The 27,876-nt window shown below is 46.3% G+C and overlaps 1 protein-coding gene across 3 annotated transcripts; it reads left to right on the top strand.

Annotated features, from left to right (window-relative positions):
- Positions 1 to 3,063: 3,063 nt before the first annotated feature.
- Positions 3,064 to 27,477, top strand: Pan2 (poly(A) specific ribonuclease subunit PAN2). 3 transcript variants are annotated; one of them, XM_057757813.1, is made up of 26 exons: positions 3,064 to 3,234; positions 3,832 to 4,230; positions 8,838 to 9,007; positions 9,103 to 9,223; positions 9,380 to 9,457; positions 9,815 to 10,082; positions 11,153 to 11,495; positions 11,693 to 11,789; positions 13,577 to 13,696; positions 13,860 to 13,979; positions 14,234 to 14,362; positions 14,492 to 14,691; positions 14,792 to 14,925; positions 15,039 to 15,145; positions 15,286 to 15,384; positions 15,667 to 15,737; positions 15,837 to 15,981; positions 16,249 to 16,392; positions 16,496 to 16,555; positions 17,202 to 17,292; positions 21,838 to 21,995; positions 22,095 to 22,238; positions 23,027 to 23,206; positions 24,563 to 24,656; positions 25,932 to 26,129; positions 26,596 to 27,477. In XM_057757813.1, the coding sequence occupies exons 2-26, from the start codon at positions 3,949 to 3,951 to the stop codon at positions 26,628 to 26,630; spliced, it is 3,588 nt and encodes a 1,195-aa protein (XP_057613796.1). In that variant the 5' UTR covers positions 3,064 to 3,234; positions 3,832 to 3,948; the 3' UTR covers positions 26,631 to 27,477. The 3 variants fall into 3 exon arrangements, with proteins under 3 accessions (XP_057613796.1, XP_057613795.1, XP_057613797.1); XM_057757812.1 differs by having other exon boundaries at positions 14,789 to 14,925; XM_057757814.1 differs by lacking the exon at positions 3,064 to 3,234 and having other exon boundaries at positions 3,920 to 4,126; positions 14,789 to 14,925.
- The last annotated feature ends 399 nt before the right edge of the window (positions 27,478 to 27,876 follow it).

The raw sequence follows: 27,876 nt of genomic DNA, 5'->3' as shown, positions 1-27,876 counted from the left end.
GGACAACATTCAAGTCAGTTCTCTCTTTCCACCTTGGTGTGCTTTCCAGGAACTGAACTCAGGTTGCCAGGCTCTGGCAGCTGGCACCTCTACCCGCTGAGGCATCTTTCCCGCTGACTTCACACTTCCCCTATTTGTTGTGGTTCTGGAGAATGAACCTAAGGCCTCACACATACTAGGCAAGTTCTCATCAGATCCCCAGAATTTTTTTTTTTTTTGAGGCAGGGTCTCACTATGTAGCCTGGGTGGCCTAGAACTCACTGTGTAGAGCGGGCTGGCTTTGAACTCAGAGATCAGCCTTCCTCAGGTGCCTCCTGTAGGGATAAAGGTGTGAGCACTACCACACCTGGTTTGGATCTTTAAATTTCTACTTCCTAATTTAACAAGGATTATAGATCTGCATCAGGTTCACCTCATAGGCTCATAGACTGCAGTTTAGTCTTTTGTTTGTTTTGTTTTATCCGTTCGGTCTTTTTGTTTATTTATTTATTTTTTCTAGACAAGATTTCTCTGTGTAACCAAGGCTGTCCTGGAACTAGCTCTGTAGACCAGACTGGCCTTGCACTCAGAGAGATCCGCACGCCTCCCAAGCACTGGGATTAAAGGTGTGCACCACCACTGTCCAGCAATAAAGTAGACTCTTGAGTGGGGTGTGGTGACACCCTTCACTATCCCCAGTATTGGGAGCACTGAGACAGGATTTCAAGGCCAATTTGGGCTACGTAGTGAGAATTTAGCTCAACAAAACCAAAAGTAACTTATTTATTCCATGTATCTCAAGCTCTTTAACTCCTGAGGTCTCTTAAATTATGAGAATTATGAGCCCTCAGTGTAGAGATTTCTGTATAGGAACTGTCTAAGCCTCTTAGCACTTAGCTTTGTGTGTGAAAATTTAAATCTTAGAATCTGTGATGTCAGAGATCCTTTGAGTTAGGTATTTTCTGTTTTGATATAGGAGTCCATGGAGTATGGAATACCAAGTGCCTACGTCCTCCTGCCTGCCCCTTTTATGGTTTGGTTTTGTTTTTTAGATAGAGTCTCCTGTAGTCCAGGCTGCGTAGTCACTACACTGCAGAGAATGGCCTTGAACTACTGATCCACCTACCTCTACCTCACGTCCTTTCCTGAAGTTCTACTTACTTGCTTTTATTGAGAGAAATCAGAGAGAGAGCACACAGACATGGATGTGTGCGTGTGTGTTGTAAACCTAGAGCTTCTTATACCTGTGTATGCTAGGCAGGTGCTAAACTATTGACCTATAGACTCAGCCCAGAGACTATTTGGTTTTTGGAAACACTGGGGTTAAACTCGGGCTTTGTTCCTGCTAGGTGCTTACATGTGCTAAATAGATGCTTTAGCAGTTGACTTTCATAAAATAGCTGTATCTATTTCTTATGTGTGCAGAAATGTGTTACGTGTGTGTCCATGAGTGAAGATGACAGATGTTGGGTGTCACCTTTTCCTTCCACCACGAGTCCCAGGGATGGAAGTCAGGTGCTCACACATGGCAGCAGGGACTGTGCTGGCTGTGTCATCCTGAAAGCTTTCTTCACCTTTCTGAGAAGAAGGACGTTTTTGATTTGGGTTTTTTTTTTGGAGGGGGGGTGTTTTTTGAGACAAGGTCTTACTGTGTAGCTTTCCCTGACCTGGAACTCACTATGTAGATCAGGCTGGCATTGAACTCACACAGATCCGTCTGTTGCTGCCTCCTCAGTGTTGGGTTTGCAAACCCACATAGCTTGGCTTTTGGGGGGGGGGGTTGTTGTTGTTGTTGTTTTCAAACAGGGTTTCTTGCAACCCTGGCTACATTGGAACTTGCTATGTAGCAGAAGCTAGCCTTGCACCCCTAATCCTCCTGCCTCTATCTCTGGATTACTGTCATTACAAGTATGTCCCCACTATTCCATGGCCCAGGAAATGCTGGAAAAGTTTATTATTGGTGAGGAATTTCTTTCACGGGCATCCCACAATTTGGCCTTTATACTGTTTGCTGAAAGAGGGCTTCACTGTGTAGCTGTAACTGGCCTGGTGTCCTTGCTATGTAGTCTAATTTGGCCTCGAATTTGTGGGGTCCTCTTGCTTCTGCCTTAAGAAAGCAGGAATTGCAGGTGTGGACCATTACCTGTACAGGACTTTAAAAACAGTAGTTGGGAGCCGGGTGGTGGTGGCGCACGCCTTTAATCCCAGCCCTCGGGGAAGCAGAGGCAGGCGGAACTCTGTGAGTTCGCAGTTATGACAGCTGAGCTTGAGTATCCTAAGATATCTCACAGCCCGGACCAATTAATTCTAAAGCAGTTTAAGTCCACAGCCAAGTCCCCAGAATCTGTCGGACATGGTGACATCCTCCCACAGAAGAATTAGGGACGGTCGGATCTCTGAGTTGGAGGCTAGTCAAGAATCCCCCAGAAGGGCTGTTGATAGCGTATGCATGCCTCAGTTGACTCAACCGACTCAACTTAACTGTTTATCTCCCTCTGAAGGACAATGTCTTTACTCCACGGTCTAGGGGAATTTGACAACCCGGGAGTCTTGTTTCTTGGGAAAATTTTGGGGACCTCTGGGGGCGATACAAACATGGATGGGAATTTCAGTTGGATGCCTTTAGAAATATAGAAAAGGTGGCCACTTGGGTCAACCTAGAAGTCATGCTCCCGCTTCCTTTTTCTTCCCCGTATCTAGCAGTCATAGGAAATGCCAGTGAGCTTCGGGACGCAGGGTCGGCGGCAGCGGCATGGCTCACAGGCACAGCAGGACGAAGGGGTAGACCCCGCTACGCCGGGAATACCCACCAGGCGCGTCCCCGTGCTTAGCCTCCGGCCCCCCTCGGGTCAGTTTCTATTCGGGGAGCGCAAAGGCGTAGTTTCCAAGCCTAAAGTTAATTTCGTTTGACAAGGCTGACAACTGAAGGGATTACTTTTCATCACACCGCGCCTGACTCAGTTTGTCCCCAGCGGCATTCCGTAACCTTGTTTTGACGGACCTCTGGCGTCACACGCCTCCTCCGGACGGATTGTACCTGGCTCCTCCTGATTGGCTGGGGCGAGCCCCAGGCCTCTGCTGATTGGAAGCGACGACTGCCAATCCTCTGCCCGGCTTGCTGGGGTTAGGTTGAGCTAGAGGCGCGGGGGCGTAGTAGGGAAACTGGAATTTCCCGCGGAGCTGACGGCGCTTTCTCTCCCCCCCTACTCGTTTGAATTCCACGCGCTCCAAAATATCCGCCATGGAGAAATCTTGGTAATGACCCATTCCCCGTAAGCATCCCAGGAACACATCTGACCTTTGCCCTCCTCCTTCCCCTCCCGTCCCCTGCGCCGGGGGAGAATTGTGGGTAACCAGTTTCTCTGGTTCGCCCAGAGAATTCTGGGTAGCGATCTGTTTCTCTGCCTCCCCCCTCCCCCCCCGCCCCGTTTGTGGGTAACTGGCCGTTCTTGTTACCCACCCCCTGGAGAATGCTGGGTAACCACTGTGAAGGATTCTGGGAAACTGACTTGTCTGGCTCTCTTCACTGACCAACCCCTTCCCCTCACATCCAATTCTAGGAAGCAAGCATCTTAGACCTCTCTCAAACTCCATTCCCTATACCTGCTCCCTTCGCCCTGTGGTTCATGAGAAAGGGAAGTCAGATTAGCTCGTGTGGTGGGATGCTAGGGAACTTAGAAAGTTTAGGAGTGCGGCGTGAAGGACACAGGTCTCCCACCTTGCAACACCGCCCGTGTCCCCCTCCTGCATGCTTCTTTCATCTGCCTGGCAGTTTCGGCCCTTGTGCCTGCCTCATTGTCCTGTCCACATAGAAGACACCAGCCCTGACTGAGGTGCCTCCTTCCCTTGCAGGCCAGGATGTCCGTTCTAGGCCCATTGGTGCTGTCCTGCTGAAGGTTGGGTCAGATGTCCGTAGGAGTCGTGGCAAGGGAGGGTGTGACTCGGGCCTGAGCCTCGCCCGTCATCGCCATGAACTTTGAGGGTCTGGATCCTGGCCTGGCCGACTTTTCCCCAGCTATGCATTCCACCCTGGATCCGGTCTTGGATGCCCACCTGAACCCAAGTCTGCTACAGAATGTGGAGCTGGACCCAGAGGGAGTGGCCTTGGAGGCGCTTCCCGTCCAGGAATCCGTGCACATCATGGAAGGTGTCTACTCTGAATTGCACAGCGTGGTGGCTGAAGTGGGAGTCCCCGTGTCCGTCTCCCACTTTGACTTACATGAGGAGATGCTATGGGTGGGGAGCCATGGGGTAAGAACGAGACCCTTTTCCGCAGCCTGAGAGGGTGGATTAGAAGTCTTTATCTGAGCACAGCTCTTTGCATGGAGTCAAAACTGAGTCGGAGTGCAGAGAGTTTGCTGGATCTCTTAAAACAAAAAGAAGGGAGTGGAGAAAGAACTGGGGAATCTGGGCTCCAGAGATTGGTTACATATTTGGTCTCCTAAGGCACCCCACTCTGCCCATTTGCCCATCCCTTGTCTTGTTTTGAGACATCTCTCTATATATAGTCCAGGCTGACTTGAACTCACAGCAATTCTGCTTTTGCCTCGCAAGTGCTAAGTTTTGTGTGCCACCATGTCTGACTGTTTTTTATTTTATTTTGTTATTTTAAAGCCAGGGTCTCATATTTCCTGGTCTGACCTTGAACTTTATGTATAGCAAAGGACAATCTTGAGTTTCTGAGCCTCCTGCCTCAGTCTCCTGAGTGCTGGGAATATAGGCACCAAAACCATGCTTGGTTCATGTGGTGCTGGGGATAAAAACCCAGTGCTTTTCTGCCTAGTAGGCAGGCATTCTACTCACTAAGCAATATGCCCACTCCTGTTTTTGGTTTCAAGACAGGGTTTTGCTATGTATCCTAGGCCAGCCTCAATTGCAATCCTACCTTGACCTCCAAAGTGCCGAGACTATAAGTGGTGTCACTAAGCAGAGCTCGGTCCCATGTTTTGATCACCTTTACCATCACTTAGTATATAGTCATCCATACCCAATCTTTAGTTTCTTACCCAGTTTAGAATTAGGAGCGGGGTGGGGGTTTGAAACAGGGACTCACTATGTAGTACTTTCTTATCTGGGACTTCCTATGCATCCCAGGGTGACTTTTCTGAACCAGGAGCAGCCTTGTCTGAACCTCAGAGTGCTGGTATTTCAGGTATGCACCAGGTCTACACCTGACTTATAATTGTAGAATGGTACCTACTAGAATCATTTTGTCTTTTCTCTCTGATTTTAGTCTCAGTGTTAATTTTAAAGTGTGTATTTATATATGCTGTGAAGCCAAATGGTTCCTGGAAGACCTTAGATTACTTATTTACCGTTTAATGATTCATGAATTGTTTTCCCATTAGGAGAAATGATTTTTTTTTTCACTGATGTTTTCAGTTCAGTAAGGCATGTCTACTGCTGCACAAGCACCAGGAATAAAACAGAATACAACGTAGACCTTAGATAGGTGTGGTTGTTCACACCCCGTAACCTTAACTTGGAGGCTGAGGCAGGAGGATGGCAAGTTGTAGGCTAGCTTGACAGCTATAGTAACCATCACCAACAAAACAAAGTTCCTGCTCTCACAGAATCCACCATATAGTGAGAGAAGAAAGGCACACAAATGAGGGGTCTCCTAGCCTTAAATATCAGTGTAAAAGTATCTGTGAAGGGTTGCAAGGGTCAGAAAGGGCCACAAGAGTGAAGCTGAGTGAGTCTTGGAAAATAGGAGTGTGAAGAGTGTGTTAAGTACCTGTAGTCCTAGCCTAGGGAGAAACAGGCCTGAAGAGGAGTTCAAGGTCATCACGGGCTACTAGCCTGAGTTTGAAGCTAGCCTGGGCTCCGTGAAACCTTGTCTCACAAAATAGAAGCTGGAGTGAAGGGGAGGGAAGTTGCCTCAGCGTAGATCCCCAGGGTATCATCCAGAGTGGGGAGTGAGCAAGCAGGGACCACAACTTCTTAAACGTGCTGGCCTCCAGGCGGCTCTGCTGCCATCTCTCCAATGTACTAAATTATTTGTCTTTGTTTGTTTGAGTCAGTCTCCTTTATCCCAGGCTGGCTTTAAACTGGATTTGTAGCCAAGAATGACCTTGGACTTTAGTACCTGGTTGAAATTTTTTTTGAGATAGGATTTCTCTTCATAGTCCTGACTGTCTTGGAACTCACTTTGTAGACCAGGCTGGACTCACACTCAGAGATCTGCCTCCCTTTACCTCCTCTGAGTGCTGGGATTCTAAGCAGGCACCACATGCCTGGCTTTGAACTAAAAAAAAAAAAAAAAAAAGCCATATATTGGGTTGGAAGCTGAAACATAGGCACTTATTCATTTAATCTATATTTCCTTTATTTTTGTTTTTTATTTATTGATTTTTATTGAGCTCTACATTTTTCTCTGCTCTCCTCCCTGCCTCCCCTCCCCTTCAACCTTCTCCCAAGGTCCCCATGCCCCCAATTTACTCAGGAGATCTTCTCTTTTTCCATGTAGATTAGATCCATGTATGTCTCTCTTAGAATCTTCATTGTTGTCTAGGTTCTCTGGGATTGTGATTTGTAGGCTGGTTGTCTTTGCTTTATGTTTAAAAACCACTTATGAGTGAATACATATAATTGTCTTTCTGGGTCTGGGTTACCTCACTCAAAATGTTATATTCCCTTTTTTAGCAGGATGAAGAGCACACAACATGAATTGGGGGTGTAAGTCAGTGATAGTTCTTGCCTGGAATTCAAGAGGCCTTGGGATCAAACTCCCCATATACACATAGTTCATATGCCTAAGGCATGGGAAAATTCAGCTTTTCTAGTGTTTGAATATAATCCCAGTACCTCACGTGTAGGCAAGTCTTTATCACTGAGCTATATTCCCACATTCTCAAATTAGTAAGTCAACTGCTAGGTACGAACTTGCTTATAAGGCTTAGCTTTGGAATAAGCAGTTAAAAAAACAAAACTCAGTTCATGAATCAAGGCTTTTAATCCCAGCACTTGGAAGGCAGAAACAGGCAGATTTCTGTGAGTTTGAGGCCAGCCTGGTCTACAAAGCAAGTTCCAGGACAGCCAGAACTGCCTTAATAAACCAAAAAAAAAAAAAAAGAGAGAGAGAGAGAGAGAAAATTGAAATGGGATTCAAGGTAGGCACATTGCCTATAACTCAACACTTGAGAAACCAAGGCAGATTCCTGTAAAGCCCAGGCCATCTAGTACTTGTAGCCAGACTCCATCTCAAAATAAAGTAAAAAAGGCTGGGGATGTGTCTTAGCCGAGTACTTACCTAGCATTTTGATCTCTAGTAGTGAATAAAACAAAAGTCAAGCACAAGTGTATTTAAAGCAAAAAGCACTTGAGAGCAAATGAGATTGTCTAGGAAGATAGAGTGAGAAGGCAGACCTTTCAATAATCAAAAGAAGGGGAAGCTGGGTCTGGAGGCACACGCCTTCATCCCTCTTGGGAGGCAGAGACCTGACACCCAGGGCTTCATGATAACTCCCTCTCTCTAACAAAAAAGGGGTGCACATAAGGAGCCAGAAAATGGAGCCAGAAGGCAGGAGTGAATGATTGACAGCAGGGAGGTGTGTTTCACAGTCTTGTGCTCTGGCCTATGACGTTGGCTCAGTATGGGTTCTCTCATGCTGGTAGACATGAAGATTTAACCAAACTGAGACTCTAGAGGCAGGAGGGTCTCTGAGTTTGAAGCCAACCTGGTCTGTATAGCAGTTCCAGGAAAGCCAAGGCTACATAGACCATGTCTCAAAAAGCAACAACAAAAAGATTTGGCCATGAAGCCAGTTCTCATCTCAGCACTCAGGAGGCCTAGGCAGGAGGATCAGTGTAACTGAGGACATCCTGGTCTGCACTGCAAGTGCCAAGCCACCCTGCACTGTATGAGACCCTATTATATATATAAAAAAAAAAGCCAAAAATAAAAACCACCCTAAGACTTTACTATGGAACAAGTGGCCAGTGGAGGATCAGCTTGTGTCCTTGGCCTTCTGAAGAAACAAATCTCTAGCCAGGCGGTGGTGGCGCATGCCTTTAATCCCAGCAATCGGGAGGCAGAGGCAGGCGGATCTCTGGGAGTTTGGGGCCAGCCTGGTCTACAAGAGCTAGTTCCAGGACGGGCACCAAAGCTACAGAGAAACTCTGTCTCGGAAAAACCAAAAAAAAAAAAAAAAAAAAAAAAGAAGAAGAAACAAATCTCTAATTAACTGAAGCATTACCTATTGATCAGAGTCATTGTAAGAATGAGAATTTATATAACTATTTTGTGCTGGGTAAACAAAAATAATTTGGGGCTGGAGGAATGGCTCTATTGGTTAAGGCCACTTGTTCTCTTCCAGAGGATCCTGGTTTGAGTCCCAGCACCCACATGGCAGTTCACAGTTGTCTGTGGCTCCATCTCCAGGGTATCCGGTGCTCTCTTCCGGCCTGTCTGAGATACATACACACATACACAAATAAGAATAATGAAAACAGGGCTGGAGAGATGGCTCAGCGGTTAAGAGCATTGCCTGCTCTTCCAAAGGTCCTGAGTTCAATTCCCAGCAACCACATGGTGGCTCACAACCATCTGAAATGAGATCTGGTGACCTCTCTGGCCTGCAGGCATACACGCAGACAGAATATTGTATACATAATAAATAAATAAATATTTAAAAAAAAAAAGAATAATGAAAACATCTTTAATACTATGGTGCATTAGCATAAGGTATTAATCATTGCTTTTATCACCAAGAGTCCTGGTTCCTAGCTTTATGCCTCAGTTGCCCCTAGACAGGAAGGACAGGTGAGAGGAGAGGCTGAAGAAGAATGTGCAGTCCCTGCCATGTGTCTTGGGTGTTCCTGCCCCTCCACTCAGGTGTTGCTTTCATCCTTGCTAGGGCCATGCCACTTCCTTTTTCGGTCCAGCCTTGGAGCGCTACTCATCCTTCCAGGTCAATGGCAGTGATGACATTCGGCAGATCCAGAGCCTGGAGAACGGTATCCTTTTCCTCACCAAGAACAACCTCAAGTACACGGCCCGCGGGGGACTCATCATATTTGACTATTTGTAAGTGGTCTTCCAGCTCAGCTGGGAAGGGAGAAACGTAGGAAGCTAGGATTGGCAGCTGGCGAGCCCCTGGCCTGTTGGCCCTTCTCACGCAGGCTGGATGAGTGCGAGGACATGCACAGTCTTCTGCTCACTGACAGCAGCACTCTGCTCATCGGCGGGCTGCAGAACCACGTGCTGGAGATCGACCTGAACAGTGTCCAGGAGACTCAAAAGGTGCAGACCTGGGCTGAACCCAGGAAAAACCCGTATGGGACCTGAGGTCATGGTGGGGGTGTGCTTGGGCCAGAAATGCACTGATATATTGTGTGACTTCTCTGTCCCTTAGTCTGTGGGGAGTGTCCTCTCACTGGTTTCTCTTGCTTCTCTCAGTATGCAGTGGAGATACCCGGAGTCACCATCATGAGACAGACAAATCGCTTCTTCTTCTGTGGCCATACATCTGGCAAGGTAACCGGATTCCCTGGTCCTCCACCATAGACCTCACTAGATACTGGGGTCTGCTTTCCCCAGTTGGATTCAAGATGAGGGGTGTGAAGGATGACATCACTTCCTGCTTAATGTGTTACTCTGTGCATGAGATTTTCTTGGGTCCTGACATTTTCTACAGCTAGGTGCCTTGGAGGCAAAAAAGATGAAGGAACTCTTTGGGGCATCCCTTCTATTTCTTGGCACTCCTCTCTGCCTATCTTTGCTCCATCAGTATCCTTGAACCTTTGTCCTCTTTGGCAGGACGTTTGTAGGATTAATTTGGTGGCGGAGTCTCCTCCCTGTCACAGAGGTGGCAGGAACAGTTTTCTCTTTCAGGTTTCCCTGCGAGACCTCCGCAGTTTTAAAGTGGAGCATGAATTTGATGCCTTCTCAGGGAGTCTGTCAGATTTTGATGTTCATGGCAACCTGCTGGCTGCCTGTGGCTTCTCTAGCCGCCTCACCGGCCTGGCCTGTGACCGCTTCCTCAAGGTGTATGACTTACGCATGATGCGTGCCATCACACCACTTCAAGTCCACGTGGACCCTGCCTTCCTGCGCTTCATCCCTACGTACACCTCCCGCCTTGCTATCATCTCCCAGTCAGGTGTGAAAGGGGTCAGCATCGGGGAGGGCAGGTTGGTGAGCAGAGAACTCGTCCACCAGAAGTAATCCCTGTATGCCTCTTTGTTGGGGATAGAAATAACCATCTGTCAGGCTCCCAGGTTTTCACTTCGGTCCAATCCATGCCTGGGCTACAGAACTAATGGAAGGCCTACCTGGGCACCATAGTGATACTCCGTCTAGAAAAAGAAAAACAGGCAGACCGGGGCTGTAGCTGAGTGACAGAATGACTGCCCACAAGGTGCCAAGCTCTGGCTTCAGTCTCAGGAAGTCAGAGACAAAAGTGGAAGGAGACCGAGGAAAGACCTCAGCGCCTGAGGCGGTTTGCTGCTCTACAGAGGGCCAGAGTTGAGTGCCCAGCACCTAACAGGATGCTGCAGAGGATCTGATGCCCTCTTCTAGCCTCTGCACCCCTGCACTCGTGTGTGTCCCCCCCACACACACGTACACACAATTGAGAAATTAGTCTTAGCTGAGCATGACGGTGCACACCTTTCCCAGCACACAGCAGGCAGAGGCAGGAAGATTTCTGAATTTGAGGCCAGCCTGGTCTACAGAGCAAGGTCCAGGGTAATCAGGGCTACACAGAGAAACCCTGTCTTGGAAAAAATTTCTTAAAATTAAAAAAAAAACCAAACAACTAAATAAAATAACTTGAGAATTGCCCTTAGCTGGGGAGTAAAGTTTCTGTGCCTATGAGAACGCATGAGACGGAGTTCTCTCTGTGTCTAGGCACAGGATGTTGGTGTCCATCTTCCTGATAATAAAGAGGGTAAGAGGGCTGGCGATATGGCTCAGAGGTTAAGAGCATTGCCTGCTCTTCCAAAGGTCCTGAGTTCAATTCCCAGCAACCACATGGTGGCTCACAACCATCTGTAATGGGGTCTGGCGCCCTCTTCTGGCCTGCAGGCAGACACACAGACAGAATATTGTATACATAATAAATAAATATTTAAAAAAAATAAAAAAAAATAAAGAGGGTAAGAGTGTAAAGGGTTTCTTCTCTTTGCACTTTTCATGGCTCACTGGTCTGGCTTTTCTTTTCCCTCCTAGGTCAGTGCCAGTTTTGTGAGCCCACAGGCCTGGCCAACCCAGCCGACATCTTTCATGTGAGTGCCGTGGGCCCTCTGCTGATGACTTTTGATGTGTCAGCCAGCAAGCAGGCTCTGGCCTTTGGGGATTCTGAGGGCTGTGTGCATCTCTGGACTGATTCTCCTGAACCGTCCTTCAACCCCTACTCCCGTGAGACTGAATTTGCTTTGCCCTGTCTTGTGGACACATTGCCGCCTCTGGACTGGAGCCAGGACCTGCTGCCTCTCTCCCTTATTCCTGTTCCTCTCACCACTGACACGCTGCTTTCTGACTGGCCTGCTGCCAACTCTGCTCCTGCTCCCAGGTTGTACCTCGCCCCTGGGCCGGAGGGAGGGTGGGGCCCAGGGAAATAGATGCTTCTTTTAGCTTGATTATTACTCCACTGCTATGGTTATTTTTGTCTGCCTTAAAGGCTTTGTTTCCCTTTCTGAACCCATGGGTTGGGAAAGGCATGGGTGGCTGTCGTGAGCCTTCAAGCCCTAGAACGACACTGGGTTATAGGCGAGCACCACCTGTGGATGCAGAGATTCTTCGAACCATGAAGAAAGTGGGCTTCATTGGCTACGCGCCCAATCCTCGCACCAGGCTGCGCAATCAGGTGTGTTCAGAGGGGGCCACTGTGTCCTCTTACCTTCACTAGTTCTTGTTTCGTTCTTAGATAGTAAAGGTTTAGGGTGTGTGGACAGAATTCAAGGAGCTAGGCTTGTCTAAGTCAGAGATGATGTGGTTTTATCCCTTAGGAAAGTTATTGAAGAGCTAGTTCCGGGACAGGTACCAAAGCTACAGAGAAACCCTGTCTCGAAAAACAAAACAAACAAACAAAAAAGTTATTTGGTTGAAAGTAAGACATTAGCAACAACAGAAATTATTTATATCTTGGTTTTAAATGTCAAAAGAATGTCATTAGCATTCTCCCAGAACTTTTCAAAGGGAAGCTGTTACTCGGGCTGGAGCAGTTAAGGGCAACGTAACAAAATAGATAGGGTAAATGGTTATGGAGGTGAAAACATTGACAATAACAGAATAGTCACAGATGTTCAGGAAGTAAATGGCAGTGGTGTAAAATTACAGCATTGGGCTGGAGAGATGGCTCAGCGGTTAAGAGCACTGGCTGCTCTTCCAAAGGTCCTGAGTTCAATTCCCAGCAACCACATGGTGGCTCACAGTCATCTGTAATGAGGTCTGGTGCCCTCTTCTGGCCTTCAGGCACACAGACAGAATATTGTATACATAATAAATAAATAAATATAAAAAAAATTACAGCATTTATGACAATTTTATGGACTTTAAAATTCATTAAAAATGATTATTTATAGATGTGTGTGTGTCACAAGCACATGTGGAGGTCAGAGGAATTGATTCTTCCATCTACCTTGAGATCTGGGGATTGAACTGGGGGTCATCAGGTTCACTCTGCCCCAAATTTATAACCTTTTTCAGTGTAATATGGTAATATGTGTTACTTTCCTTTTTTTTTTTAAATTTTGTTTTATGCGCATTGGTGTGAAGGTGTCAGGTCCGCTGGAACTGGAGTTTCACACAGTTGTGAGCTGCCGTGTGTGTGCTGGGAATTGAACTCAGGACCTCTGGAAGAGCAGCCGTGCTCTCTACAGTGGAGCCGTCGCTCCAGCCCATGTGTCCTTTTCTGAGACAAACCAAAGACACACGTCTCGATGTTCTGTCTCTGTTGGCAGCATTTTAGTGGTAGATCTTTTATGTGTTTGTAATAGACAAAAATAAACTAGATGGCAGGCATGTTGGTTTTGTTTTGTTTTGTTTTGTTTTGTTTTTTGGTTTTTCGAGACAGGGTTTCTCTGTGGGTTTTGGAGCCTGTCCTGGAACTAGCTCTTGTAGACCAGGCTGGTCTCGAACTCACAAAGATCCGCCTGCCTCTGCCTCCCGAGTATGTTGGTTTTTTAAAATCATAAACCATGTACAAATTAAATTTAATTGCATTTCATTAACCGATGTGGATATATTTCTGTAAGCACAGTTATGTTGAAAAATAAAAAAAAAAGGAATTAAGTGAGCACTAGGCGATGTGGCATACATTGGCCACCCCAGCCCTGGGTGGTTGGACAGGTCAAGGGATTTTGGCTACATATTGAATTTGAGGCCAGCCTTGGCTACATGAGACCCTGCCTCAAAGCAAACAAAATAACAGTCAGATGTGGTGGCTCGTGCCTTTAATTCCAGCACTTAGGAGGCAACGGCGGAATTCTAGGCCAGCTTGGTCTACATACTGAATTCCAGGCCAACAAGGGGTATATAGTGAGTCCCCGTCTCAAAACAAAAACCAGGAACAGACAGGAAAAAGTAAAGGGGAAGCCAAAGCTGCTTAAGACATCCAACAGAGTTCCTCTTTTTTCAAAACACAAACCCTAGATTCCCTATCGACTAAAGGAGTCGGACAGTGAATTTGACAACTTCAGCCAAGTCACGGAGTCACCGATAGGGCGAGAAGAAGAGCCACATCTGCACATGGTTTCTAAGAAGTACCGAAAGGTGCTGGGAGACACGGATTCAGGGCTCTTGTGGGATGTGGGGGAAAGGGTATTATATGGAAAATCATTGAGTCTAATCAATAAGTCTCCTCTACAACTCTAGACCCAGGAGGGAGCTTCTGGAAAAAGATTTGACTCATTCTGCTCAAACTATTCTGCCTTAGGTAACCATCAAATATTCCAAGCTAGGGCTGGAAGACTTTGACTTCAAGCACTACAATAAGACACTGTTTGCTGGATTAGAGCCCCATATCCCCAATGCCTACTGTAACTGCATGATCCAGGTAAGGGCTGGCTCTTCCTGAGCTTGAACACGCTTCCTGCCTTTCTTCATTCCCATTGCCCCTTAGTCCCTGCTCTGCTCTTCCAGATCTCCTCAGTCAAGCCTCATCTCCTATGCACCCCCCGTACTTCAAGTCTCCTCTGTGAGCTCCTTAGCTTCAGTGGAGTCCTGCTTTGTATTCCGGTGGCTCACAGAGCACCCCCATTTTTCCCCCCTCCCAGTTTCCCGCACCAGCTCTCCTACTCTTCCCTCCAGGTGCTCTACTTCTTGGAGCCTGTTCGCTGTCTAATCCAGAACCACCTGTGCCAGAAGGAGTTCTGCCTGGCATGTGAGCTCAGCTTCCTTTTCCATATGCTGGAGCTTTCTCGCGGCGATCCTTGTCAGGTCTGTCCTTCGAGTTTGGGAACACTGAAAAGGGCAAGGGGCAGAAGATGGATGGTTGAAAAGGGCATTGCCGTGCAAATGGCACAGAACAGAAAGTAACCCTTTTTCATCAACATAACCCTCTTCCAGGGCAGTAATTTTCTTCGGGCATTCCGCACGATTCCTGAGGCCTCAGCACTGGGTCTCATCCTGGCTGATTCGGATGAGGCTTCAGGCAAGGGCAGCCTGGCCAGGCTTATCCAGAGGTGGAACCGCTTCATTCTCACTCAGCTGCACCAGGATATGCAGGAGCTAGAAGTCCCCCAGGCTTATCGAGGTGCTGGAGGAAGGTATGGAGCTGGACGAGAACAATGCCACCAAAGCAGGCCCCTGAGACTTAAAGGGTCTTCTAACCCTCTGTATATATGCTGCTCTCTCTGCTCTCAGCAGTTTCTGTTCGTCAGGGGACTCTGTCATCGGGCAGCTGTTCAGCTGTGAGATGGAGAACTGCAGCCTCTGCCGCTGTGGCAGCGAGACTGTGCGAGCCTCCTCCACTCTGCTCTTCACACTCTCCTACCCTGAGGGTAGATCTGTGGTAGACCCTGCAGCTGGGCTGGGGGGGCTCCCTCACTTACCTGGTTAACACCTTAGTGGGTGGAGGGGAGAGCTTGGAGTGAAGTATCCAGTCTCTCCTCAGACAAAGCCGGGAAGAACTATGACTTTGCTCACGTCCTGAAGCGGAGTATCTGCCTGGAGCAGAACACGCAAGCCTGGTGCGACAGCTGTGGGAAGTACCAGCCCACGGTGAGCGGCTGCGGGCCATGGTGGTCCATGGTCTGCCTCCGGGACTGCCAGCGTTGCCTTCCAGGGATCTACGGGGGTGGGAAGAGGAGCTCCAGGTCCCTTTTTCTATAGACTCTGCTGTTCCTTGTTTCATTCTTCAGATTCAGACCCGCAACATCCGACATCTGCCAGACATTCTTGTCATTAACTGTGAAGTGAATAGCTCAAAAGAGGCTGATTTCTGGAGATCACAAGCTGAGGTGATGATTGCAAACATGACCTTTTTGTGTGTGTGTAGTTTTTTTGAGACAGTTTCTCTATGTCTTGGCGGTCCTGGAACTTACTCTGTAGATAGACCCAGGCTGGCCTCAAACTCAGAGATGGGCTTGCCTCCGCCTCCCGAGTGCTGGGATTAAAGCATGCACCAACGCCGCCTGGTTGGAAGCAGGACTTTTGAAGCGTTCTTTTTATTTTTTTTACTTGTTTTACTTCTATGTATGATTATGTTCTTAGGAATCTTGATGTCTTTCCTGTGTGCTCAGGTTGCCTTCAAAATAGCGGTGAAGAAATACGGTGGGGATATTAAGAACAAGGAGTTTACCTTGGCTGACCGGTAGGTACCATGTTATCAAATGGTGGGACTACTTGGTGATCCCTCTGTTAAATGGCTACGTATCTTCAGAGCACATTTCTCGTTCTTCTGTCCTGATAGGAAGGAACCGAGGAGTCCAGAGGGCTTGCTGTGTTCCTCCATTGAGGAGCTGAAGAATGTTTGGCTTCCGTTTTCCATTCGCATGCAGATGACCAAGAACAAAGGGCTGGAAGTTTACAACTGGACTGATGGGAATGAGACGCAGGTTGTTGGAACGATGGGAGAAGAGAGGGAGTGAAGGCAGGGCAAGGGGATGGTGGAACCCGGGACCAAGGACAAGAATAAAGGGTGTCTGCCAGTTGTGGGGTTTTCCAGAATAACTCAGTTTAGTGTTTGGAAGTCATAGATGAATTAAGATGAAGATAATCTGCCCTGACTCCCCATTCCCCGAAGTTCCTTCCCTCTTCCCTTTATCCCCATCCCAAACCCCAATCCTTAAACATAGCTTAGTAGCCTGGGTACCCCCTCACAGTGGGGTCCAGCCAGGGCAGAGGAGGAGCATGGTGTCTATGTGTATGACCTGATGGCTACTGTGGTACACATCCTGGACTCACGAACAGGAGGCAGCTTGGTGGCTCACATCAAAGTAGGCGAGACCTACCACCAGCGCAAGGAGGTGAGTCCGTTGGTACCAGGAAAACACTCCTAGAGGAGATGGCTGCAGTGCGGTCCCACGGCTGGTGTAAGTAGACCAGCTTCACTGCTCTTTCTCTTCACAGGGTGTGACTCACCAGCAGTGGTATCTTTTCAATGACTTTCTTATTGAACCTATTGATAAGGTAAATCAAAACGTTTCTGTTCCCCCTTTCATGGGAAGATAGAGAGAGGGTGTTGCTGTGTGAGCCAGGTTGTTCTCTAATTCACTGTGCTTCTGCCTCAGCCTCCAGAGTGCAGGGATTACAGGTGTAATTGCAGCTCCATTCCCCCTTTTATCCACCTGTCTTTGTTAGTATTCCTTTCCTTGTTTGTTTGTTCGCTTTTGGTTTTTGAGACAGAAAGAATTTCTCTTTAGCTTTGGAGTCTGTCCTAGCACTTGCTGTGTAGACCAGGCTGGCCTTGAACTCACAGAGATCTGCCTGCCTCTGCCTCCTGAGTGCTGGTATTAAAGGGTTGTTCCATCACCACTGTTTGGCTTTTTTTATTCTCAGGCCCCTAATGAGTGCCTGCAAGGTTCACAACGGAAGGAGGAAGCTTTGGAAATAAATGGTGTCAGGAAATTTTTTTTTTTTTAAATAGTACCTGGGTCCTGGCCTCTGCCTGTCTTGATGAGAAGTAATGAGATACATTGTTATGATAGGACATTGTATTGTTTCTTGTTCTAGAGTGGGGAATTTTAATGCTGGGGATTAAACCAAGAGCCTATGCACAATAGGCAGGCACTCTACTGAGCTACCCCTCCTGCCCCTTGTGTTTTACCCCCTCTAGTATGAAGCTGTGCAGTTTGACATGAATTGGAAAGTACCTACTATCCTGTACTACGTCAAAAGGAATCTCAATTCCAGATACAACCTGAACAGTAAGTGATGTGGAGTGGCCCAAAGGTGTTGTAATATGAGCGGCGGGGCTGCGTCCCCGGCACCTGGCTGCCCGCATGGCTTTACCCAAAATAATTACATGGAAACTGTATTCTTTTAAACACTGCCTGGCCCATTAGTTTCAGCCTCTTTTTTTTTTTTTTTTTTTTTGGTTTTTCGAGATAGGGTTTCTCTGTGGCTTTGGAGCCTGTCCTGGAACTAGCTCTTGTAGACCAGGCTGGTCTCGAACTCACAGAGATACGCCTACCTCTGCCTCCCAAGTGCTGGGATTAAAGGCGTGCGCCACCACCGCCCGGCCTAGTTTCAGCCTCTTATTGGCTAGCTCTTACATATTGATCTAACCCATTTTTAATATTTTGTGTAACACCACGAGCTGGCTTACCAGGAAAGATCGATCTTAACCTGCGTCTGTCTGGAGTGGGAGAATCATGGCGACTCACTGACTCGGCTTCTTTCTCCCAGCATCCTGTTCTGTCTACTCCGCCTACCTAATTTTCTGTCCTATTAAAGGACTAAGGCAGTTTCTTTATTTAACCAATGAAATTAACTCCTCCATCATTTCCCCTTTTTCTGTTTAAACAAAAAAGAAAGGCTTTCACTTTAACATAGTAAGATTACATATAACAAAACAGTTGTCAAGCAAGAATTAGTTACAATATTTATATCTATCTTTTATCATAACTAAGGAAAACTATAACTATTTATTTATTCTTCAACTCTATCAAAGACTCCAGAAGGATATAATATTACCTAAGTAAACAAGAAATAAGAAAACTCTAGAAATGACAGAGACATCTTGCTGCCTGGACAGTCATCCAAAGTTCCTCTGTACCGTTGGGGCATCCATCTTCAGCCTACAGGCCCATAGTTTTCAGCAGACATTTCCATGAAGTAGGAAAATTTCAAAGACAGTTCAGTCACTTTCTGCTGTGTCCTGTAGAATGTCTCGTAGACTCTTTCATGAGTCAGGAACCCCGAAAGACCATCTCACCTTTAGGCAAGTTCAGCAGTCCTTTTTCTGTGAGTTCTTTGTGTCCAGTTTATGCAACAGTCCAGGCATGAGCAGTTTCATGCCCAAATGGCTATCAAACTCCATAAGGAGCCTCTTCGATGCCCATCATCCTCTTGAAGTAGATTGGTGCTGCCAGGAGCAGACATGTCTCATTGTCATGAAAAGCCCTAAGTTATTGAAACATTAAATGCCATGTTCTGTAGTCTTTGAAAGATATGAAGAATGCCTAATTGAAATATATCTCTATATATCTAGAAAATCTAACTAACGTGACTACAAGCTTGACTATTATTTATGATTATCCATTAGCAACCTATATTTTTTAATTATACATTACATTTTTAAATGAACTACACAATCACAATACCTTAATCAAGATCAGAAATACATATACATATAACAAAATTGACCTTAAAATCTATACCAATGCAAATTATTCATATCTATATCATATCGCCCTTTAAATGTAAAAGAACATTTATAAACAATATTTGGGAATATGGGCACAGTTTTTTTCTCTCCAAACTGCTTTCTGTTGAATGGGGGCGCTGTATTCAGATCTTTCATGGTGTAACCTGTGTGCCAGGGTCATCTTAGTCGGCAGTTGAATGAAGTAATTTTCTGAAGGTGTTCACAGCAACCTTTCAGGAGGGCGTGGTCTATCATACCATATTGGGATAGACGCAATCCACAGAGTCTCATCCTCTGTGAAAACAAAAGACCCTCTCCAAAGCATCATATCCTTAGACCCATATTCTGAAATCATAATACCCTTATATCCATTTTGGTTTAGCTTGGCAGCCCATATAATGAAATGTCTCTCTGTACTTAGCTCCTTTACAGTCAGAAATTTTAAAGAAAACACAATAATACAAAGAATCCAGACTCTCTGTGCATTTTTCATTTTTACGTGGCTTATTTTTTTTTATTTTTTTTAATCTATAACTGTACTCTGTCTCTTTAAAGACTTTACCCCTTTTTTTAAGACATTAACTTTATTTTTTATATATATTTTTTTCTCTCTCTCAAGCCTACGTACATTTATCCAACAGTGTCTGAATCAGTTTTATTGTGAATCTGTAATTTTTTTACTATCCAGGAGCATTTCTTAAAATGTTAAGCACTTTTTAAAAACTTAAGTTGCACCATGTACAGATAATACGGTACCGCCTGTGTCCTGCTCAGTCCAAACCTTAACTGTGCTGTTATTATGGTAATTATGGTAGTTTTTGCCTGAGACCAGCACAGTTCAGCATGGCGGAGCTGAGCCCTCCTGCCTTAGAGCCATTTGGTGCCCCTGAGCCACACGCAGTTCTAGACACATAGCAGTCCACATTGCCATCAAGCAAGCCATAGCACTTTACTCCAAATGCTCCATTCAAAAGCTCTGTCTCCAGCAGGAGCCAGACAGAGATCGCAATGGCAGCACAGCCCAGAAAGCCGGCATTTTAAAACAGCCAGTTTTTTCCTGTTGCTGAGTCAGGACAATTTCTTTGCCGCATGCAACCCACAAACAGCAAAAAGCTGTCTTAAATTCTCTCTGTGTCCTTTTTTTTTTTTTTTTTTTTTTCGTTTTTCAAGACAGGGTTTTGTGGTTTTGGAGCCTGTCCTGGAACTAGCTCTTGTAGACCAGGCTGGTCTCGAACTCACAGAGATCCACCTGCCTCTGCCTCCCAAATGCTGGGATTAAAGGCGTGCGCCACCACCGCCCGGCTCTCTGTGTCCTTTTTAAGCCCTCTCAGGTTTTACGTGGAGTTCATTAGCACGTTGGGTGCCACTCTGTTGTAATATGAGCGGCGGGGCTGCGTCCCCGGCACCCGGCTGCCTGCATGGCTTTACCCAAAATAATTACATGGAAACTGTATTCTTTTAAACACTGCCTGGCTCATTAGTTTCAGCCTCTTATTGGCTAGCTCTTACATATTGATCTAACCCATTTTTAATATTTTGTGTAACACCACGAGCTGGCTTACCAGAAAAGATCTTAACCTGCGTCTGTCTGGAGTGGGAGAATCAGGGCAACTCACTGACTCGGCTTCTTTCTCCCAGCATCCTGTTCTGTCTACTCCGCCTACCTAATTTTCTGTCCTATTAAAGGGCTAAGGCAGTTTCTTTATTTAACCAATAAAATTAACTCCTCCATCACAAAGGCTTAGGCAGTTTAAGTTGGACTTTAGAAGAAAACCTGGGGGATATCTTTGTAGTTTTGAGGATTGTTGACTGGTGGTTAAGACTTCCAGGCATAGTAAAGAAATTCCTGCTGATGAGGTCTTAAGTTTAGAAGGTGGCTGGAGAGGGTAATTCTTTCTTGTAATCCCAGCACTCAAAAGGCTGTGGCAGGAGGATTGACATGAGTTCAAGGATCACCTGGACTACATAGTCAGTTCAAGGCCAACCGGGGCTATAGAGTGGGAACCATTTTCAAGAACACAAAATGAAATTAACTAATTGATTAATTTTGAAGCTGAAAATTCTGAGGGTGACGTGAGGAAGGAAGGAGGAAGCTTTATAAAAATGACTTTGGTGATGATTTTGATTCTGAGCATTCCATCTCCTTTTTGTAGTGGTTTGAATGAGAATGGCCCCACAGGATATCTTTTTCCAAATGCTCTTTATTACTGTGTTTATTTATTGTTACTGTGTGTGCAGGCCAAGGGGCAACTTTGTAGCCTCAGTTCTCCCTTCCACCTGTGTTGTCAGGCCTGCGAAGCAAGTGCTTCACCACTGAGCCTGGCAGCTGCCACTGCCAGCCCCTCAGATGGGATCTCTCTTCAGGGGGTTTGCTACCTTTAGACAATAGTTTCTCTGTAGCTTTGCTTTTCTGGATTTTGTAAGCTAAGGTTCAAAGTGAAAATCATACTCTCTCTTTCCAATCATTTTTATCTTTTTCTTGGTCTACTTCTTGATAATTTTCTGATTTGATCTGCTGTAGTATATCAGACTATGATATAATCTTTTTAAATTTTTTATTACATTTTAATTTACTCTGTGTGTGTGTATTAGTACCACACACAGCACAGATGTGGACATCAGAGTAGTCTGTGGGAATAGGTCTTTTCCTTCCTCCATGTGGATTCTGGGATCAACCTTAGGTTGTCAGACGTGGCAGCGAGTGTCTTTACCGCCGAGTCGTCCGCCCAGCCCAGGTACTCTCCTTTTACTCAGTTTCTTTGCTTATCAAAAAATCACAATAGTGCTGGAGAGATGACTCAGCGGTTAAGAGCACTGGCTGCTCTTCCACAGGTCCTGAGTTCAATTCCCAGCAATCACATGGTGGCTCACAACCATCTGTAATGAGATCTGGTGCCCTCTTCTGGCCTGCAGGCATACATGCAGACAGAACACTGGATACATAATAAATAAATAAATCTTTAAAGACTGAGAGAGAGAGAGAGAGAGAGAGAGAGAGAGAGAGAGAGATCACAATATAAACCAGTGGCCTTCGAGCAGCCGTCCTGGGGTCTCCCCCTAGCCATTTCTCCAGCTCCCGTCTTTTCTGCGTTCTCCTTTTCAGTCAAGAACCCTATTGAGGCTAGTGTGCTGCTGGCAGAAGCCTCGTTGGCACGGAAGCAGCGGAAAACACATACTACCTTTATTCCACTGATGCTGAATGAGATGCCACAGGTTGGGGACCTGGTGGGCCTTGATGCCGAGTTTGTCACTCTTAATGAGGTAACTACAACTAAAAAGATAGGACATAGAAACAGAACTCTGAGGATATCAGTAATTTTAGGTATTTCTCTGATGTCTGTATTAATTCTTGTGACATAGGAAGAAGCAGAGTTACGCAGTGATGGTACCAAGTCTACTATTAAACCAAGCCAGATGTCAGTAGCAAGGATCACCTGTGTTCGGGGCCAAGGGCCTAATGAGGGTATCCCCTTCATTGATGACTACATCTCTACCCAGGAGCAGGTATTAGGATATGAAGGGACCACTGAAGTCAACCCTGTGCTAGCATAGAGTGTCTGAGAACGCTGGGAACAGCCCTGTGAGCATAGAGTGTCTGAGAACGCTGGGAACAGCCCTGTGAACATAGAGTGTCTGAGAACCCTGGGAACAGCCCTGTGAGCATAGAGTGTCTGAGAACGCTGGGAACAGCCCTGTGAGCATAGAGTGTCTGAGAACGCTGGGAACAGCCCTGTGAGCATAGAGTGTCTGAGAACCCTGGGAACAGCCCTGTGAGCATAGAGTGTCTGAGAACCCTGGGAACAGCCCTGTGCTAGCATAGAGTGTCTGAGAACCCTGGGAACAGCCCTGTGAGCATAGAGTGTCTGAGAACGCTGGGAACAGCCCTGTGCTAGCATAGAGTGTCTGAGAACGCTGGGAACAGCCCTGTGAACATAGAGTGTCTGAGAACCCTGGGAACAGCCCTGTGAGCATAGAGTGTCTGAGAACCCTGGGAACAGCCCTGTGCTAGCATAGAGTGTCTGAGAACCCTGGAAACAGCCCTGTGCTAGCATAGAGTGTCTGAGAACGCTGGGAACAGCCCTGTGCTAGCATAGAGTGTCTGAGAATGCTGGGAACAGCCCTGTGAGCATAGAGTGTCTGAGAACGCTGGGAACAGCCCTGTGAGCACAGAGTGTCTGAGAACGCTGGGAACAGCCCTGTGAGCATAGAGTGTCTGAGGACCCTGGGGAGAGTGGTAGGAAGAGATGGCATCTTCTCGTGTCCCATTGATTTGTCTTTTTCTCTGTCCCTAGGTAGTAGATTACTTGACTCAATACTCGGGGATAAAGCCAGGCGACCTTGATGCAAAAATTTCCTCCAAGCACCTCACTACTCTCAAGTCTACCTACTTAAAGCTTCGTTTTCTCATTGATATTGGAGTCAAGTTTGTGGGTCATGGTCTGCAGAAGGACTTCCGGGTCATCAACCTCATGGTTCGGACAGGGTTTATTTAGAAGTGTTTTTGTTGTTAATATTATTGTTTTTTCTTTTTTTCTTTGCCTTTTTTTGGTTCTTTGAGACAGGGTTTTTGTGTAATAGCCCTCGTTGCCCTGGAACTCACTCTGTAGACCAGGCTGGCCTCAAACTCACAGAGATCCATCTGCCTCTTCCTCTAGAGTGCTGGAATTAAAGGTGTGCACCACCACCGGATGGCATTACTGTTGTTTCTTGTTTCATTTTTGTTTGCTTGTTTGTTTATTTTGACACAGGGTCTCACTGTGTAGCTCTGATTGCCCTGTAACTAGTTATGTTGAGCGTGCCAGCTTCAAACTCACAGAGATCCACCTACCTTCTCCTGTTAGGATTAAAGTCATACGCCCCCATGCCTGGCATCTTTTCTTCTTTAATATACAGCCTTCTTCCCACACAATCTGTTCTTTTTCTTTTTTTTTTTTTTAAATATTTATTTATTATGTATACAATATTCTGTTTACATGTATGCCTGCAGGCCAGAAGAGGACACCAGATCTCATTACAGATGGTTGTGAGCCACCATGTGGTTGCCGGGAATTGAACTCAGGACCTCTAGAAGAGCAGGCAATGCTCTTAACCACTGAGCCATCTCTCTAGCCCCCTGTTCTTTTTCTTTTTCTTTTTTTCTTTTTTTTTTTTTTTTTTTTTTTGGTTTTTCGAGACAGGGTTTCTCTGTGGCTTTGGAGCCTGTCCTGGAACTAGCTCTGTAGACCAGGCTGGTCTCGAACTCACAGAGATCCGCCTGCCTCTGCCTCCCAAGTGCTGGGATTAAAGGCGTGTGCCACCACCGCCCGGCTCACACAATCTGTTCTTACCACTCCCATGCACCATACTTTAAAAACAAAATTACATTTTTTTGTGTGTGTGTGTCTGTCTGTCTGTCTGTGTGCTCATACAGCTCCTGAGAGTCCCACATTGCATGTGTAGAGGTCAGAGGACAACTTGTGGAAGTGGATTCTCTCCTTCCATCGCGTTGATCCTTGAGATTGTCAGGCTTGGTGGCAATGCCTTTACCGGCTGAACTATCTTGCTGACTTAGGAGTTACTTTTTTATTTTTTGGTTTTTTTGAGGCAGGGGTTTTCTGTAGCTTTGGAGCCTGTCCTGGAACTAGCTCTTGTAGACTAGGCAGTTGGCCTCAAACTCACAGAGATCCGTCTGCCTCTGCCTCCCAAGTGCTGGGATTAAAGGTGTACAACACTACTGTCTAGCAGGAGCTACTTTTGAAGGTGGACTTCTTGGTTTATATATTTTGTATTAGGAGTGGGAGAGTATGGATCATTTATCTTAAGTCTTCTGCGCTTTTGATCCCTGCCAGGTGCCCAAGGACCAAGTTCTTGACACAGTCTACCTGTTCCATATGCCCCGAAAGCGAATGATTTCCCTACGGTTTCTCGCTTGGTACTTTCTAGGTGAGCTGCTCTACCTTGTATACCCTGTGGTACTGATAATGGTAGAGAACATTGGGGGCAGGGTATAGAGCTCAGTCGATAGTATTTGCCTAGCATGACAGTGGACATGGTGGCACATGCCTGCCTGCAGCCATAACTCAGGATGTAGACACAGAAGAAACACAAATTCAGCATTGGTCTCAGCTAAATCTAATAAGTTCAAGGGCAGCCTAGGCTACTGAAGACCTTGTCCAAATAAAAAGGAGGAAGCATAAAGAGACTAATGCTTTCAGCTATAGAAATCTGAAGCCAGCCTGGGCCATAGAGGAGATACTGTCTTAAAATAACAACAAGGACTAGAGAGATGGCTCAGCAGTTATGAGCACTGGCTGCTCTTTCAGAGGACCTGAATTCAATTCCCAGCAACCACATGGTGACTTACAGCCATCTGTAATGGGGTCTGATGTATTCTAGACAGAGCACTCACATGTAAAAAATAAATTAAAGAAAAAAAAAAGTTTTGCCAGGCAGTGATGGCACACGCCTTTAAACCCAGCACTTGAGAGGCAGAGGCAGGCAGATCTCTGAGTCAGCCTGGTCTACAGAGTGGGTTCCAGGACAGCCAGGACTGTTACCATCTTGAAAAACCAAAAAAACAACAACAAAAACAGAAGCAAAAACTCCAGCAGAAACAGAGCAGGAGACTTTGGAATGAAGAGCAGTTAGTGATTTCTCAGTTTAGAATTAAAATGTGTTTTCTGCTAATGGTTTCAGTCAGCTACTGTCAGTAACATGTTTTCTGGGGCTGAAGAGCTGGCTGTGTGGTTAAGAGGCACCTTTTGCTCTTGCAGAGGACCTACAGGTTCAGTTCCCAGTACTCACATGGTGGCTCAGAACCATCTATAACTCCAGTTCCAGGGAATCTGGAGCCCTCTTCTGACCTCCATGGTCACCATGCACACCCGCACACCTGTACATAAATACATGCAGGCAAACATTCGGTACACATAAAATAATTCTAAAAAATTGAAAAACACTCGGGAGGCAGAGGCAAGCGGAGCTCTGTGAGTTCGAGGCCAACCTGGTCTACAAGAACTAGTTCCAGGACAGGCTCTAAAGCTACAGAGAAGCCCTGTCTTGAAAAACCAAAAAAAAAAAAAAAAAAAAAAAAAAAAAATGTTTTCTGGGAGACTGGGAATCTGCATGGGATTAGGGGAACTTGTAGGGGAGTTTTCTGAGTGTCAGAAATGGGGTGCCTTTTCTTTTGTGAGGTCCCTAAGCACTGTATTTATGCAGACCTGAAGATTCAAGGTGAGACCCATGACAGCATTGAGGATGCCCGCACAGCACTTCAACTCTACCGGAAGTACCTGGAGCTGAGCAAGAATGGCACTGAACCCGAGTCCTTCCACAAGGTGCTCAAGGGGCTTTATGAGAAGGGCCGGAAGATGGACTGGAAGGTGCCTGAGCCTGAAAGCCAGACAAGTCCCAAGAGTAAGGCTGGGTTGAGACCAGGGAAGCTGGGGTGGGCGGGTTTTGGTGGCATGTACTCCTACCTTCTACTCATGAAGCAGCTGACGGTTTACAGATCACCTCATTTTCTACCAGTCAGTGAGATGGACTTTATTTTTTTTATTTTTATTTATTTGTTTGTTTCTTGGGGGACAGGGTTTCTCCTGTAATCTTGGATGTTCTGGAACTTGCTCTGTAGACCAGGCTGGCCTTGAACTCAGAGATCTGCCTGCCTCTGCCTCTGCCTCCCAAGTGCTAGGATTAAAGGCATATGCCTGGCTTGGACTTTATTTTTTAAATTATCCATTAGTCTAAAGCTGCTTGCCCAGCCTAAAATATCTGAGGAAGAGCCATGCCGTGCCCTCCTCTTCCTCGTGTCCTGTCTTCACAGGAAGTGTCTCTGCTGTCTCTGCTCACCCTTTGTCTCACTGCTTCTGTCTCCTGACAGATACAGCTGTCTTCCCCTCAGTGTTGGCACTGTGACCTGCCCTTGCCTGAGAGGCGGCCTCTCCACTCCGGAACTGGATCTGCTCAGGGCCTGCAGATGGTGCTGTTCACAGAACTGGAAAGCAGCAAAACTGTCGCAGTCGGTTTGGAAGCCAGAGTCCCTCCTTATCCTCTGCAAAGCCTAAACTGACCCAGGGGAAAATACTTGGTATTCTTTTTTGTTTTGTTTGTTTTTTTCGAGACAGGGTTTCTCTGTAGCATTGGAGCCTGCCCTGGAACTCAACTTTGTAGACCAGGCTGGCCTCGAACTCACAGAGATCCGCCTGCCTCTGCCTCCCAATGCTGGGATTAAAGGCCTGTACCACACTGCCCAGCAATACTTGGTATTCTTAATAAATATCCTGGATTATTGATATCTGAACAAAAAGCTCCTAGAATAGGACTGAAGATGTGGCTCAGAGGTTAAGGGCACTGGCTGCTCTTCCAGAGGTCCTGAGTTCAAGTCCCAGCAATCAATCTGGTGCCCTCTTCTGGTGTGCAGGCATACATGCAGGCAGAACACTGGATACATAATAAATAAATCTTTAAAAAAAAAAAAAAAAAGCTCCTAGACTCAGAACTGAGTCCCCAGCTAGAGAACTGAAGTCCTGGACGGTGCCAGTACAAAAGATCCAGACAGTGCAAGCCTCCCGCTGCCTGACAGATGATGGCGATGATGGCTGGACGGACCAGCGTGTGGAATCCTAATGGGCCAATCAAACCAGTGTGGAGGAAGCTGAGCTGACAAGTATCTGTCTTCCATACATTCTATCTTGAGTTTTGTTTTATTTTTTAAGAAAATTTGCTTAAAACAGCATGTTTTTATAAAATAAAAATATTTTTATCTCATTAGAAAACTGCTGGTGCAGTTCTTTGGCTTCTGCCCTCCCCTCTGTTTTATTCATTATTCACCGAACAAAGACAAATTGTGTTCAGATTCACACTTAGAAATGAAGGTTGGCGTCTGGAGTCTGAAATGGGTGGAAACAGGAAGAATGTAAATTCCCCTGGACAGCGTTCGGTCTTTGCTGTAGTTACCTAGCACCCTAAAGACAGAAGATCACAAATCCAGTTTCTTAAGACCTGTGGAGCCAGGCTTGGTGTCTGCCTGTAACCCTAACAGTTGTGACTAGTCCGGGACGGGGAGTTAAGGTCATCCTGAGCTGCACAGCAAGACCCTGCCTCCAAGAACCTATAATAGTATCAGCGAGGTGCTGGGAGTTCAGGGAAATCGTCCTAGGAA

The sequence above is a fragment of the Chionomys nivalis genome, chromosome 25 (genome assembly GCF_950005125.1).
Source record: "Chionomys nivalis chromosome 25, mChiNiv1.1, whole genome shotgun sequence".
Classification (NCBI taxonomy): Eukaryota; Metazoa; Chordata; class Mammalia; order Rodentia; family Cricetidae; genus Chionomys; species Chionomys nivalis.
This window is presented reverse-complemented; position numbering and strand designations above follow the sequence as displayed.

Bases quoted from the DNA above. Each gene is read 5' to 3' on its own strand.
- Pan2 (XM_057757812.1), top strand. From the start codon at position 3,949: ATGAACTTTGAGGGTCTGGATCCTGGCCTGGCCGACTTTTCCCCAGCT. The intron at 16,393-16,495 runs GTGAGTCCGTTG...TTCTCTTCACAG, and splicing joins CCTACCACCAGCGCAAGGAG to GGTGTGACTCACCAGCAGTG. The intron at 26,130-26,595 runs GTAAGGCTGGGT...GTCTCCTGACAG, and splicing joins AAGCCAGACAAGTCCCAAGA to ATACAGCTGTCTTCCCCTCA.